Source organism: Micropterus salmoides, unplaced genomic scaffold (assembly GCF_014851395.1).
Source record: "Micropterus salmoides isolate LMB-PRFRI ecotype aquatic unplaced genomic scaffold, ASM1485139v1 Ms_hic_scaffold_17, whole genome shotgun sequence".
In the NCBI taxonomy this organism is placed as follows: domain Eukaryota; kingdom Metazoa; phylum Chordata; class Actinopteri; order Centrarchiformes; family Centrarchidae; genus Micropterus; species Micropterus salmoides.
Window position 1 is genome coordinate 4,089,344 of NW_024040817.1, and position 16,967 is coordinate 4,106,310.

At 41.5% G+C, this 16,967-nt stretch overlaps 1 protein-coding gene across 2 annotated transcripts in view; it reads right to left on the reverse strand.

Moving 5' to 3' along the window:
* LOC119907216 (oocyte zinc finger protein XlCOF6-like) overlaps positions 1-9,856 on the reverse strand; it is a 29,896-nt gene extending 20,040 nt beyond the window's left edge. For both annotated transcript variants that reach the window (XM_038724923.1, XM_038724921.1), the window contains exons 1-2: positions 9,427-9,856; positions 7,076-7,261 (exon numbers count right to left, since the gene is read on the reverse strand). In XM_038724923.1, the coding sequence (XP_038580851.1) occupies positions 7,076-7,261; positions 9,427-9,619 (379 nt within the window). In that variant the 5' untranslated portion in view covers positions 9,620-9,856. The remainder of the gene's footprint in view (positions 1-7,075; positions 7,262-9,426) is intronic.
* Between the last annotated feature and the right edge of the window lie 7,111 nt (positions 9,857-16,967).

Consider the following 16,967-nt stretch of genomic DNA (forward strand, 5'->3'; position numbering starts at 1 on the left):
GCTACGTAATTAAGAAGCTGGCCTGCTGGCGTGAAAAAGGATCACAGGTGGAAATAGCCAGAAAAATGACGAGTTCTGTGAGTGAGTGCAGGAAGAAGAGATGCAAGATGTGCAGTACAGGACTGAGCTGTAACCCGACAACTTAATGTTAATCTTATCCTCCGCAAACTTTGAATGAGGAGAGGGACACAGCCATGCGCTCAGTGTTACCATAACTTACTGAAATCATTAATGATCGCGTGAAAGTTTAGGAGCGACACTCATTCATTAAGCAGCGACAGTAGGCTTCAAAAACGCTGATAGCGACTGGTTTAAACCAGCCCCTAAGCTCTGATTCTTTCAGGCAAGAGTTGCTAAGGTTGCACTTTCGCACAGCTGGAGAATAAAACCGTTTTATATGTGCGGTACAATCCGAAAGAGACTCGCAGCAATAACACGACAGCTGCATCTTGGTCTTTGTAGTCGTAACACAGCAAATTATAATTGGACTAGCGAAAGAAAGAACTACAACACCGCGGGAGGAAAAACACATTCTAAAGCGCTGCGGGAGCATTTCAATGAGCATTAGCGTTACATGGAAGTTGAAAACTTAAGACCCGTTTAAAATTATTTAAGAACTAGAACACAAACTTCACCAAATTTAAGACTTTTTAGGGCCTTAAATTTGTATAGGGCTGCACGAGAAAAAGTCATACTGCAATTATTGTGGACAATATTTTGATTGCGATTCGATTATAATGGAACAAATGAATGAAAATTAGTCTACTTTTCTCTACTTGAACGAAGTCGAATAAACAATATGTATAACAATAACTTTAGTAAAACAGATGTAAAAGAGAACAAGGGGTGCGTGATGCTCTACGGAGGAGACGACTAAAAGGAGCAAATACTGGCACACTGGATCTAAATCTACATCTGTCCACTGCACAGGCTCTATCCACAACCTGGAGGAGGAACTAGTATACATGACTGTATTAGCATAATATTATAACATTAAAGGAGACCTATTATACTGCATTTCCAGCCCTATATTGTAGTTCTGTGACTCCTCTATGGCAGCTTTGCATGATTCAAAGTTCATCTTATACTGGTTCTTCATGCAGGCCTTCATTTCAGCCTCTGTCTGAAACAAGCTGTAGATGCTCCTGTCTCTTTAAGGCCCCCCCTCCAAATCCCACTGTCTTCTGATTGGCCGTTGTCTTATGTGTTTACCAGGTTGCTGCAGGAATAGGGCTGTTAGTAGAAAAACTGTTTAAAACAGAGCATTCAGAACAGGGAGATATCTGAGGTTTTGGCTCAATGGGATTTCTTTTAAATACTTTGACATTATTTGAAGCTTTGGCCGTGTTTAACGTGAACATCTGACATTGTAACATTATAGTAATGACAGAATATGAAAAAGCATAATAGGTCCCCTTTAAATAAAGAGTATAATGTTCAATTAACAGTATACTGTTAGTATAATGTTAATATATTAATTACTATATTCATTATAATTTCATATAATAGTTTACTATTTTACCACTAGTTGAATATTAAATCCAGTTACAGCTGTTTCATTTCTGTGGGTTGTTTTGATTTATTTAATCCCTCTGCAAGCAAAATGATCTATATTGGTCTCTAATTTTTAAAGTATTAACTTGTCAATAATCATATTGTTCAACATTTAATATTCTGCCGAATTCTGCATCCACCTCTTAAAGTCCTTTTCAGACACTTTGTGTTCATTGATCAAACGCGGTTATTACCACATATTTTAGCTGATTCTCAATAAATGCTACTTCTGCTAAGTGTAAAGAAATATTAATGACTGTAAATGTAAAAAAAAAAAAAAGGCTATATAGGCTACTTCGAATCATTTGTCACCATTGATGAATCCCACAAAGGATATTATAGCGTTTAAAAGCAGTAGCCGAGTTTTGCATGCAATTCTCGGCAGACATGAAAACCTCTGCATAACACCGGCCGACCAGCATTTCTCTCGTTGCTCGGTGGCGAGTCCGGCTATGTTTTGAACGATTAGTGACAGGGGGGAGAGGGGGGCTCTGTAGGTTGTTGTCTTTAATGTTACTCGCTCACTGCCCATAAATTACTGTTTGTGGTTCATGCTCATCTGTTTTAGGAGCACATGCGAGAGCCCGGTGTGGGCGGAGATAATGAGCAGACAGCAGTGCTTAACAGAGGAGTCTCACACACACAGCACACTTTTCGCGGTTATGTAATCGCACATGTCGACATCGCGATTGCAATTAGATTAATCGTGCAGCCCTAAAATTGGATATTGAAATGTTAGACTTTTTAAGGAATACGTGGCAGAACACAACTTTTAGCCGATCAATGTTCAAGAAGCAGCTTAATTTTTTACCAATACACTTGAATATATTTTGACACTGTGGAGTCGAGTCAATATTTTACCACAAACACAAACTAAATGGTTTCTCCCCTGTGGACTTTAAAGTGTCGTCTTAGATGTGCCTTTCGTGAGAATCTTTTACCACAAACTGAGCAGCTAAATGGTTTCTCCCCTGTGTGGACTGTAGAGTGTCGTCCCAGAGTTCCCTTTTCTGTGAATCTTTTACCACAAACTGAGCAGCTAAATGGTTTCTCCCCTGTGTGGACTTTAGCGTGTAGTCTCAGATTTCCCTTTTGTGCGAATCTTTTACCACAAACTGAGCAGCTAAATGGTTTCTCCCCTGTGTGGACTATAGAGTGTTGTCTCAGATGGGCCTTTTGTGTGAATCTTCTACCACAAACTGAGCAGCTAAATGGTTTCTCCCCTGTGTGGACTCTCATGTGAGTCCCAACATCTCTTCTCAATGGAAATGTTTTTTTACAAACAGAGCAGCTGAAAAGTTTTTCTCCTGAATGGAGTCTCATATGAATCTTTAAGTAGTTCTTCCGGCTGTATCTTTTACCACAAACTGAGCAACTAAATGGTTTCACTCCTGTTTGGGTTCCATTGTGGTTCTGCAGATGATCCTTGTGACCAAATCTTGCAGCACATTCAGAGGAGCTAACTGATGTTTCTCCAGTGTTACATTCCTGATCACTTACAGGTACTTCATTGTTTTGCAGAGGGTTTAAACCTGGCTGAGGTTCCCTGGTCTCCTCCCAATCACAACTGTAATCAGTCTCAGGTCCTGGGGAGAGTGAAGTCTGGCCATGAGTATCTGGTTGTAAAGGACTATCTGGATTAAAGTTTCTGGCTGGTTCTGGTCCTCCACAGTCCTCTCTATCAGTTTCTGTTTTCAAATGCTCTGCATCTCTGCTCTCTTCAGTTTGGCTTTGATGAAGCTGTGAGGACTGAGGTTTCTCTTCATCATCTTCTTCACTCTTCACAGGGACAAGAGTGAATGGGAACTTGGTGAGATCAGCGTCCTCCAGTCCTGGAAGCTGCTCTCCCTCCTGACTGGTCGTGAGTTCCTCCTGTTCTTCTTTAATGTGCGACGGCTCTGGTGGGTCCTCCTGGTCCAGCCTGTGGCTCCACTGCTGCTGCTCAGGGGGAACCACTTCTTTACTCACCAACAGCTGCTGCACGTCTGTGGAGAATAATGAAAAACAGGCAAATTTTTTAATATCCTTTAATTTCCTGTTAACACTTAAACCACTGATACCACTAAAGATGGGGAGAAACATTGCACATTTCAGTGTTTCTCCTACCCTTGTTTTGGGAGGGGAGGCTTTCCTCCCCTAAAACATTTATTACTACACTTTATTTCTGAACATCTTTGTTTTGGTTTTTGCATGTATGGATTACTTGGGTTCTTATCAACATCTGGTGAAAATTTCATGTCAATAGCTCCTTTGGAAATATATTTACTGAGAAAAATGGTGACGTGTTCAATACTTTTTTCACCCGCTGTAAAACACCAAGACAACATGTTGCAAAAAAATGTGGGCGGGTGGGTATGGGGGTCCTAAATATTTTCCAGTAAATATATATTATTTTTTTGTGTAATTGTGGACCATTATTTTCCATATCTATACAAGAAGTTGGAAAAGCTAGAGCAGATTATAAACAACAACCAAAAAGCTAAAGAAGTCTTCTGGGGAGGAGCTATAACCATTAGATCTGGGAAAAGCCAACTTGTTAGTTTTGATGCTCTCCACAATGATTTTACATTCATGGCACAGCCCCCGAGCTGTTTCGGGCCTTACTGCCATATAGCAGGAACAACCCTGTAGATATAATGTCAGAATCATTTTGGGTAGGTTTATTCATGTTTGCCTTTTGTGACTAAATTTACAACTTAGTAGAAGGTATTATAAAAAATAGGCAACATGTGAACCTCCCTTCTGTATAATTACCAAGCATTTCAACTGTACTTTGAAATCCTAAAGAAAATTCTCCTCATTAGCATAAAATGACTAATTTGCATTCTTAATTTGCTTAACTAACATCAGCTGCTCCATGGTCACAACCGCCCTTTCCTAACTAACAAGTTTTTCAGACTCATCTGAAAAGTAAATTATTATTTAACTATCAGGATGTGCGGTATGTATCCAGGACAGAGCCGTACACCAGTTTAGCCTAAGCTTTTACCTGAGGCTCACTGAGTAATGGAGTGACATGAGTCCTTTGGGGCTGAACCATTTACAGTGGGTACGGAAAGTATTCAGACCCCTTTAAATTTTTCACTCTGTTTCATTGCAGCCATTTTCCAAAAATCAAAAAAGTTCATTTTATTTCTCAGTAATGTACACTCAGCACCCCATCTTGACAGAAAAAAACAGAAATGTAGAAATTTTTGCAAATTTATTAAAAAAGAAAAACTGAAATATCACATGGTCATAAGTATTCAGACCCTTTGCTCAGTATTTAGTAGAAGCACCCTTTTGATCTAATACAGCCATGAGTCGTTTTGGGAAAGATGCAACAAGTTTTTCACATCTGGATTTGGGTATCCTCTGCCATTCCTCCTTGCAGATCCTCTCCAGTTCTGTCAGGTTGGATGGTAAACGTTGGTGGACAGCCATTTTCAGGTCTCTCCAGAGATGCTCAATTGGGTTTAAGTCAGGGCTCTGGCTGGGCCATTCAAGAACAGCCACGGAGTTGTTGTGAAGCCACTCCTTCGTTATTTTAGCGGTGCGCTTAGGGTCCTTGTCTTGTTGGAAGGTAAACCTTCGGCCCAGTCTGAGGTCCAGAGCGCTCTGGAAAAGGTTTTCGTCCAGGATATCCCTGTACTTGGCCGCATTCATCTTTCCCTCGATTGCAACCAGTCGTCCTGTCCCTGCAGCTGAAAAACACCCCCACAGCATGATGCTGCCACCACCATGCTTCACTGTTGAGACTGTACTGGACAGGTGATGAGCAGTGCCTGGTTTTCTCCACACATACCGCTTAGAATTAAGGCCAAAAAGTTCTATCTTGGTCTCATCAGACCAGAGGATCTTATTTATCACCATCTTGGAGTCCTTCAGGTGTTTTTTAGCAAACTCCATGCAGGCTTTCATGTGTCTTGCACTGAGGGGAGGCTTCCGTCGGGCCATAAAGCCCCGACTGGTGGATTGCTGCAGTGATGGTTGACTTACTACAACTTTCTCCCATCTCCCGACTGCATCTCTGGAGCTCAGCCACAGTGACCTTTGGGTTCTTCTTTACCTCTCTCACCAAGGCTCTTCTCCCCCGATAGCTCAGTTTGGCCGGACGGCCAGCTCTAGGAAGGGTTCTGGTCGTCCCAAACGTCTTCCATTTGAGGATTATGGAGGCCACTGTGCTCTTAGGAACCTTAAGTGCAGCAGAAATTTTTTTGTAACCTTGGCCAGATCTGTGCCTTGCCACAATTCTGTCTCTGAGCTCTTCAGGCAGTTCCTTTGACCTCATGATTCTCATTTGCTCTGACATGCACTGTGAGCTGGAAGATCTTATATAGACAGGTGTGTGGCTTTCCTAATCAAGTCCAATCAGTATAATCAAACACAGCTGGACTCAAATGAAGGTGTAGAACCATCTCAAGGATGATCAGAAGAAATAGACAGCACCTGAGTTAAATATGAGTGTCACGGCAAAGAGTCTGAATACTTATGACCATGTGATATTTCAGTTTTTCTTTTTTAATAAATTTGCAAAAATTTCTACATTTCTGTTTTTTTCTGTCAAGACGGGGTGCTGAGTGTACATTACTGAGAAATAAAATGAACTTTTTTGATTTTTGGAAATTGGCTGCAAAGAAACAAAGAGTGAAAAATTTAAAGGGGTCTGAATACTTTCCGTACCCACTGTATAGACCCACTAGGAGGGCATTGCAGTACTCGAGTTGAGACATAATCTTGGCCTGTACCAGATCTTGGGTGGCATACTGTGTAAGGTAGGGCCTTATTTTTCTTATGTTGTATAGAGCAAACGGGCAACATGGTCTGAAAAGGACGTCTAGCGGGAAGGATACGTAGAGTTGCGTATCGTCTGCATAGCAGTGGTACGAGAAGGCATGTGAGCGAATGATCGGCCCCAGTGAGGTGGTGTAAACTGAGAAGAGAAGGGGCCCTAGCACTGAGCCCTGGGGCACCCTTGTGGAAAGGAAGTGGGAGGAAGATAACTGTCCTTGCCAGAAAACATTGTAAGAACGCCCAGAGAGGTCGGATTCAAGCCACAGGAGTGCTCTGCCCGAGATGCCCATTGCTAAGAGTGCGGATAGCAACATCCTGTGATTGAAAGGCAGCTGATAAGTCAAGCAGGATAAGAACTGAGGACTGGGCTGCAGCGTTAGCTGACCTTAGGGCTTCTGTTACACATAGAACAGTAGTTTCAATAGAGTGGCCAATCTTAAAACCAGACTGATGTGGATCTTGGAGGTCATTCCGTGAGAGGAATCCTGAGACTTGTTTGAAGACTTGGGACAGGTAAACTAACATTGCAGAAAAGCATGTGGAATATATTGTGATTTTGTGCTTAAATTAGAGACAGGCACTGTTTGCTTCGTAACGTTCAATTTAGATATATTGTCATTTTCCCCGAGACTCAGGTACACAGCGTCTTCAGTCTACAGCTTATTGACCCACATATTGGCAACATTTATGAAATATAACGAAAGAGGACAACAACATAGAGGAAGACCCATTCACTACAGTAACTTACTTGGGAAGTTGGCGATATCAGCCTCCTCCAGCTCTGGAAGCTGCTCTCCCTTCTGACTGGTCGTGAGTTCCTCCTGTTCTTCTTTAATGTGCGACGGCTCTGGTGGGTCCTCCTGGTCCAGCCTGGGGCTCCACTGCTGCTGCTCAGGGGGAACCTCTTCTTTACTCACCAGCAGCTGCTGGACGTCTGTGGAGAATAATGAAAAACATGTCCCTCAAAAAAAATCAGCAGCCTCCCAGTGAACACAGCAGGAACAGGAACGAACACAGAGATCAACAGGGAATATAGTACTGAGGTGATTTACAGAGTTTCTTGATGAACAGATAATTTACTTTTTGCTAAACCTACTGTTTTCGATTAATTAACAAGACCGTTGACAACAAGACTGCTGTAAGCTCACACTCTCACACACTTTGGCATCCGACTTCAGACCGCCTTTCTTTTGAAGTAACTACAGTAACATTAACGGTCTGTTTCTGTCACTCGTTTTTGAGAAGGAGATTAAGCTAGCTGCACATAAATTTGGAGTGCACACATATGAAAGCCTTCACGGTAACTGCAACAGACCAGCGCGAGCTGACATGCAGGTTAGCGACTCCTGCCATATTCTCTCTTTACAAAGACCAGTGTTACAGTATGAGAGTCCAACCTGAAGAGAGGCTGTGAAATCTTCATGTTACGCGACAGAGAACCGCATACAACATAATTTATCACACTGGGTCGGATTTGATGAATTAAGCGCGAGGATACACATGTGACAACACACGTTATTCAAAATAGGGTGTCTATACAGTATGGAACTAATTAATTGGATAAAATCATATTCACAGAAAGTATAAAACATATGACATGTGTTCATTAAAAGTAAAGAGGGTCCGAGGTCCACCCACCATAGTCTCTTAAAATCCTGTGGGAAACACTGTAAACCGCTAACTGTATTTGTAACTAGTTAGCTCGGTTAGCCGTGCTGCTAGCTGCCCTTTATTAGATGAGTCAGTCCCGGATGTGCAAAGAGTCAAATCCGGCAAGAAAACCACCTCAGTGCTGTATTCCCCGTTGTCAAAATTGGCCTCTGTCGGTTTCGGAGGCCGAGTTCGGTTCCGGTTCGGCCGCAGAGTTTACTCACTGAGAGCTGAACCAGTCCGCGCAGTCTACCAGACAGGCTGGGGGGCAGAACGCATATTCAGCACTATTGGATACTGAAAACCCGGGTCTCTTACGCAAATCACCATCACCGCCCCAACAGCACATTCTTCTTTAAAATTTTATAAGAACAAAATGAATCAGTTCATTGTTGTTTAAATGAATCATTAGGCTCTATATGATTACTAAATTTGTGTTATTTTTCTCTTTTAAACCAATAACTTGCAAAATAGTCTTAAAAACCAAACAGGAAAATGAATCGTGATCCTGAATTAACTAAATTGTGATATGATATTTTTGCCATATCGCCCACCCCTAACATGAACAATCCTATATATCATGATTCTAAGGTCATATGTACAAGGTTTTAGGGGGTGATGCCCAAAACATGCTGTGCCATAAATGTAAATTCACTGTGGAGAGCATCATAAACAAATTACTTTCCCCGAATCTAATAGTTTAGTTCCTCCCCAGTAGACTGATCTTTGGATGATGTTTATTTATTATCTTCTCTAACTTTTCCAACTATTTGTTTAGAGATTTGGTGAAAATAATGGCCCAATATGATGTGAAATTACATATTTATTGGAAAACGTAAAATCTTCTTGGGAGAGGACCACCAAACCCCCAAAACACTGTAACACTAACACTTTTAACTATTCTAATGTGCACCGCATGCTCAGGGACACAAGAGCAATGCTGCAGAGGCCTGTTGTGTTGGGGTTTTATATTCACATATTCTAAGCTGCTACAACTCCGTCCTAGGGGAAACACTGAGACCACCTCCAAAAGAAATTTTTTGTCATGGATGGGTCAGATACTGCCATAGCGCTGACATACTGCAAAACATAAAAACATTTAAGCAGGGATTTTGATTTCAAGGGAATGGAAGAATTTGCACACGTTTCTCTAAAAATACACTGTGCAGAAACACATCGTTGACACTCTCTTGGCTTCATTTGCCTTTTTGGCTTCAAAGTAATCCAAAAGTAACTCAAAGTAATCAGGTTACATTACTTTTATTTTGTGGTACTTGGATGACGTTACTGATTACATTTTTTAACAATTAGTACCTGATAACATTTTGAAGTAATCCTCTCAACCCTGGCTGTCGTTACCGTAAAGCTCAGATTATGGGCACAATAATCTTTCAGTGGCAGCAGGTTTGCAGCAGTCTGCAGTGAGAATAAGCAGTAAAGAGGACAAACCTGCTCTGTGTAACCGGACTTCAGGCTGGAAAACAGCGTCCAGTAGTTTCCTGTGTCTCTGGTTCTCCTCTTTGGAACGACAGAGTTCCTCCTCGTACTCTGATATCGTTCTTTCAAACAGCCCAAATATCTCTTCAGCAGCCGCAGTTAGTCGCTGGTTGATAAAACCTCTCAGCATCTGGACTTTAGACATTTTAAAAAAATGAAAAACACAGTTTGGACTCAGAGTTCCTCCAACCAGCGCTGTGTGGCCGAGTTCCGTCTATTTCCAGCTAGCAAGCTAAGCTAACTTCAGTTAGCATTCGTGGCTAACAGGAGATGAAAGGTGAAACCAAAGTTTCCACTTTAACACGTTTATCCCACTGACTGTATAAAAGAAGGTTTATCCAGACATACAGGCTCTAGTTCACTCCGGGAACACACGAACACGTTAGCGTGCTGACAAAGGAAGGAAATGCGCTTCCGGTACCACGTCTTCCCACACCTTCAAAATAAAAGTTTGTGTAGAAAGAACAAAGTCCTGATGAACTAAGAAGCAGAAAGAGCAGCACTCTCTTTATTTTAGACAACACAACACTGTTCATCCCAGAGGTAGTCAACATATACACAAGTAAATAAATTACATAAAAAATAAAAATTATGTATCATCTGTCCATCAGAAAATAATCAAACACAAAAGTGATTTTAATTGCAAATTATCATGAGAGAAGCTTAAACGAAAATGACTTCAATCATCAAAATATTTGACATGTGACTAATCGTTTCAGCAGTACTTCATTTATATTTAAAACAAAACATTATATTTTATAAAACCTTCATATGTAAAGTATATTTCCCTCCGAGATGTCGCAGAGTTTAAGTAGAAAGTGGCACGAAAATAAATGACTCAAGTAAAGTAAAAGTACCTCAAATTTGTAGTTAAGTACGGTTAACGATTTCTATTTTCTTTTTAATGCTTGAAATACATTTTAAAGACATTTTCACTGATGCATTGCTTTTACCTGTAATAGAGTACTTTTACTTCTGATCTGATGTAGCTAGAATTGACCAGTATACAGTGAAAGGTGTGACTGCAGCTTCTAAATAAATTACATTATTAATAGACTAGTTTGATTCACTTTAGTCTGTACTACACTTCCGCAGGATTTTATTGTCCATCCAACATTTTGGTGAGTGACAGCAGGTCATGCTGCACTTTGCTGAACCTGACATGTCAGTTCATGTTCTCTGGTGTCTTAAAGATAAATTGCAGTTTTTCTTGAAGGCTTAAACAAAATAATCAGGCTTTTCAACTACAATTATAAAACCATAATGCCATTTGTCAAAAAGCACACCCATTTCCCTAAACTGCTTTAACACATGATTCAGGTTTGTTGAAGTGTCTCTGCAAAACTCTACACACAAATCCCTTCATTTCTCATGTGGTCATTTAGAAAGCACTAACATTCAATATTGTTCACTCAAGTCAGCACAGGTTGAGCTCAGTTAGCTCACAGCTACTCAGGTGGAAACACAAAGATTCATAATTGGTCACAAACCAATCAGAAGCTTCAAGATAAATAAATAATAAATAGATAAATAAAAGGGCTGAGTAAGTTCATTCAGTTTTGGAACAACAGATCCAGAGAGATGTGAAGAAGATGTCCAGGACACCAGAGAGGAGGAGGAGGAAGTGCAGTAGGGAGAGAAGGAAGGGGTGAAGGAAGAAGAAGAGTAGGAGAAAGAGGAGGCGTAGGGATTTAAGCCTCACTCCACTTGCTTCCTGTCCACTTTTGATTTTAAGATTTTATTGCTTGTCTTTAAAATTTTAAATGGGTTAGCACTGTTATGTCTGAAAACGTTCAGTATTGTGTCCTGTTGGACTCTGTTATGTTATGCACTGCAAGTGACAGGTTACTGTGCCTTTAAGGCTTACAGCAGTGATTTATGGCAAAAGGTGAAAATGTAAGTTTTGTGGCAGTTGAGTAAACACAACACGCACAAAGCTACATGGTGTGGTTATTGAGTCCTACACAAACACAACAAGCACCTTCTTATTTATCAGAACGTTTACATGTACACACTCCGGTCAAAGCACTGAGGTCATCCAATCAGATGCTCCAGATCCAGGTCAAAAACTAAAGGTTTTCAGTAGCTGCTCGAAATCTTTGAAGTAAGAATTGCCTGACACTTTCAAATCCTCGCTAAAGACCTATCTTTATTCAGAGGCCTTCAAACAGAGTTGAGTAGTGACTCACTTTGTTGACTTTTTCTACTGTTGTATATTTGTTGTGTATTGTGGAAAGCACTTTGGTCAACTAGTGTTGTTTTTAAATGTGCTATATAAATAAAGCTGAACTTAAACTTAAGAGGAGGAGGAGGAGGAGGACGAGTTTCTCTGGCCTTTCCCAGACCAAAAAGGGATGCTGGGGCAGAATAATGTTTTGGTTGTTTGGTGTATTGGACTGTACGGTACATTAAAGGTTCAGTGTGTAGGTTTTAGTGGCATCTAGTGGTGAGGGTCGCAAATTGTAACCAGCGGCTCACGGTGCATTCAGGTGGTCCCATTTTCCAAGTCCTGACTTCAGTGTGTTTTCATGTTCTCTTAAGTCTGAATAGGGAATGCTACTACAGAGATGTGTTGGATTATCACTATCAGAGCATATAAACAACACACAGATGTCTAGTTCATTCTACATGGACAGCAAACTAACCTTTATAACAAATTATATTAAAGCAAAATATGTATATGCAATACATAATTTTGCACAAATCAAAGTTCAGTATACTTCTCAATCTCTGCAGCTGAATCTCTGGTGAAAATATCCAGTTTCTCACTTGTGTGGCTTCTCATGTGTATCACAAAATCTCTTTTCCTTGTACAATGTAAGCCTTTTGTCTGTCTTCACTTGTAGGGCGCACACAGGTGAAGCTCTTACTGCTCCGAGACACAACCCGAGAGCCCTGGCCCGGATCACATCTAATCCTCCAAGCTTTTTTTGATACAGATCCATAAACAACACTCCCATAATCCAAGCTCGATACTACTCAAAAAAATAAAGGGAACACTAAAATAACACATCCTAGATCTGAATGAATGAAATAATCTCATTAAATACTCCTTTCTTTACATAGTTGAATGTGCTGACAACAAAATCACACAAAAATTATCAATGGAAATCAAGTTTATCAACCCATGGAGGTCTGGATTTGGAGTCACACTCAAAATCAAAGTGGAAAACCACACTACAGGCCGATCCAACTGTGATGTAATGTCCTTAAAACAAGTCAAACTGAGGCTCAGTAGTGTGTGTGGCCTCCACGTGCCTGTATGACCTCCCTACAACGCCTGGGCTCCTGATGAGGTGGCAGATGGTTTCCTGATGGATCTCCTCCCAGACCGGGACTAAAGAATCCACCAACTCCTGGACAGTCTGTGGTGCAACGTGGCGTTGGTGGATGGAGCGAGACATGATGTCCCAGATGTGCTCAATTGGATTCAGGCCTGGGGAACGGGCGGGCCGGTCCATAGCATCAATGCCTTCCTCTTGCAGGAACTGCTGACACACTCCAGCCACATGAGGTCTAGCATTGTCTTGCATTAGGAGGAACCTCACCAGCATATGGTCTCACAAGGGGTCTGAGGATCTCATCTCGGTACCTAATAGCAGTCAGGCTACCTCTGGTGAGCACATGGAGGGCTGTGCGGCCCCCCAAAGAAATGCCACCCCACACCATTACAGACCCACCGCCAAACCGGTCATGCTGGAGGATGTTGCAGGCAGCAGAACGTTCTCCACGGCGTCTCCAGACTCTGTCACGTCAGTCACATGTGCTCAGTGTGAACCCGCTTTCATCTGTGAAGAGCACAGGGCTCCAGTGGCGAATTTGCCAATCTTGGTGTTCTCTGGCAAATGCCAAATGTCCTGCACGGTTTTGGGCTGTAAGCACAACCCCCACCTGTGGATGTCGGACCCTCATACCACCCTCCTGGAGTCGTTTGAGCAGACACATGCACATTTGTGGCCTGCTGGAGGTCATTTTGCAGGGCTCTGCTCCTCCTTGCACAAAAGCGGAGGTAGCGGTCCTGCTGCTGGGTTGTTGCCCTCCTACAGCCTCCTCCACATCTCCTGATGTACTGGCCTGTTTCCTGGTAGCACCTCCATGCTCTGGACACTACGCTGACAGACACAGCAAACCTTCTTGCTACAGCTCGCATTGATGTGCCATCCTGGATGAGTTGCACTACCTGAGCCACTTGTGTGGGTTGTAGACTCCGTCTCATGCTACCACTAGAGTGAAAGCACCGCCAGCATTCAAAAGTGACCAAAACATCAGCCAGGAAGCATAGGAACTGAGAAGTCATCTGTGGTCACCACCTGCAGAACCACTCCTTTATTGGGGGTGTCTTGCTAATTGCCTATAATTTCCACCTGTTGTCTATTCCATTTGCACAACAGCATGTGAAATTGATTGTCAATCAGTGTTGCTTCCTAAGTGGACAGTTTGATTTCACAGGAGCGTGATAGACTTGGAGTTACATTGTGTTGTTTAAGTGTTCCCTTTATTTTTTTGAGCAGTGTACATATTTTTTCCAACCTTTGTCTGAGAGAGGCCCACAGTCTCAGACTTGCTGACAATACTTACATTTAACATTTTCAAGGCAGGACTTGCAGTGGAGTATTTTCAGTGTGGTATTTGTATGTTTAGGAGTTGAGTATTGCCTCCACCACTATACATGTCACAGGAATAAAGGATTAAGTCCCTTGCTCAGGGACTCAGAGACACAGTGGGGAATTGAACCCGGGTCTCTCACACCAAAGGCATAGTCTTATCCATTGCGCCACCCCTAACACCTGGGAAATCCTGGGTTGACTTACCGAGTTGACAACCAGCTTTGTGGGACCGCTTATCCAGTTCGTAATTGTTAGGTTTTATTAAAAAAAGTATTTCCTGGGTACGTTGAACTCGCTTCTTGGTACAGGCCTCGGTACAGTATGTTTGGACATTGCTTTGTGATGTCCCACAGGGGTCAGTGTTGGCCCAAAACTGTTTATCTTGTATATTAATGACATATGTTCAGCATCTACGTTGTTTAAGATGGTGTTATTTGCAGATGATACAAATATATTCTGTTCAGGTGAAAACCTACAGCAGCTACTGGAGGACGTCACTAAAGAAATTAATAAATTAAAAATATATCATTCAATTTGAATAAAACTAAAATAATGCTATTTGGGAATTACAATATGAATATTCAGGTGCACATACAAATAGATGGGGTTGTAATTGAAAGAGTTCAGGACAATACATTTCTCAGGGTAATTCTAAAAACAAAATCAGCTGGAAATCACACATTAATCATGGACAATCTAAACTTTCAAGATCACCTTCAGTATTAAACAAAGCAAAGCAGGTTCTCGATCAAAATTAACTCCACATTTTATACTTTTCACTAGTTTTACCATATTTCAATAACTGTGCTGAGATTTGGGGAAGCAATACATTCACTATCACTTCTCCAAAAAAAAGAGCAATAAGGATTATTCACAGTGCTGGGTATTGGGATCACACTCATTATTCTTAAAGTCAAAATCATTAAAATTCATAGATCTTGTGAAATATCAAACAGCTCAAATAATGTTCAAAGCCAAAAATAACCTATTGCAGAAATATTCAAATATTATTCAGGGAGAGAGGTGGAAACACAATTTCAAAAACAAACAACCAGGAAATGTTGCATTTCAATCTTTGGAGCAAAGTTATGGAACAGTTTCAATGAGGAATTAAAGCAATGTCCAAATATAAATCAGTTTAAAATGAGGTACAAGGATATGGTTTTACGGGATACAGGGAAGAAGGGGATGAATAATCAACAAGTTTTTTTCAGTTTTGTTATTTCATTTTTCTGAATTGACGAATTTTTTCCCCCCTCACTTTTTTTGTAATAATTTATGTACATTTGTAATTGCTTTTGGGTATGACAAAGTAGATGTATAAATATTAATTTGGAAGCATTTGATTTGTGGACATGGGGTGGGATTAAATAAATTGTTTTCTTCTTCCCACTCCTTTTTGAATATGTAAAGAAATTACAAATCAAAAAAATTTATTTGGCTGTAACTTATTGTTAATCTTCCATTCCATCTTCATCCGCTTATCCGGGGTCAGGTCGTGGGGGCAGCAGCTTGAGCAGGGGACCCCAAACTTCTCTTTCCCGAGCCACATTAACCAGCTCTGACTGGAGGATCCCAAGGCGTTCCCAGGCCAGTGTGGAGATATAATCTCTCCTCCTAGTCCTGGGTCTTCCCGTAGGCCTCCTCACAGCTGGACGTGCCTGGAACACCTCCCTAGGGAGATTTTCTATAGGGTTAAGGTCAGGCGAGTTTGCTGGCCAATTAGAACAGGGATACCATGGTCCTTAAACCAGGTACTGGTAGCTTTGGCACTGTGTGCAGGTGCCAAGTCCTGTTGGAAAATGAAATCTGCATCTCCATAAAGTTGGTCAGCAGCAGGAAGCATGAAGTGCTCTAAAACTTCCTGGTAGACGGCTGCGTTGACCTTGGACCTCAGAAAACACAGTGGACCAACACCAGCAGATGACATGGCACCCAAACCATCACTGACTGTGGAAACTTTACACTGGACTTCAAGCAACGTGGATTCTGTGCCTCTCCTCTCTTCCTCCAGACTCTGGGACCTTGATTTCCAAAGGAAATGCTAAATTCATCATCATTCATCAGAGAACATAACTTTGGACCACTCAGCAGCAGTCCAGTCCTTTTTGTCTTTAGCCCAGGCGAGACGCTTCTGACGCTGTGTCTTGTTCAAGAGTGGCTTGACACAAGGAATGCGACAGCTGAAACCCATGTCTTGCATATGTCTGTGCGTGGTGGTTCTTGAAGCACTGACTCCAGCTGCAGTCCACTCTTTGTGAATCTCCCCCACATTTTTGAATGGGTTTTGTTTCACAATCCTCTCCAGGGTGCGGTTATCCCTATTGCTTGTATACTCCTTTCTACCACATCTTTTCCTTCCCTTGGCCTCTCTATTAATGTGCTTGGACACAGAGCTCTGTGAACAGCCAGCCTCTTTAGCAGTGAACTTTTGTGCCTTGCCCTCCTTGTGCAAGGTGTCAATGGTCGTCCTTTGGACAGCTGTCAAGTCAGCAGTCTTCCCCATGATTGTGTAGCCTGCAGAACTAGACTGAGAGACCATTTAAAGGCCTTTGCAGGTGTTTTGAGTTAATTAGCTGATTAGAGTGTGGCACCAGGTGTCTTCAATATTGAACCTTTTCACAATATTCTAATTTTCTGAGATACTGATTTTGGGGTTTTCATTAGTTGTCGGTTATAATCATCAAAATTAAAAGGAATGAAAACTTGAAATATATCAGTCTGTGTGGAATGCATGTATACATTATACAAGTTTCACTTTTTGAATGGAATTACTGAAATAAATCAACTTTTTGATGATATTCTAATTATATGACCAGCACCTGTATATTGAATAAAGACCGGCTTGAAAAATCCGAACCCATCCTTTAAAGCGAACTGGGTAAT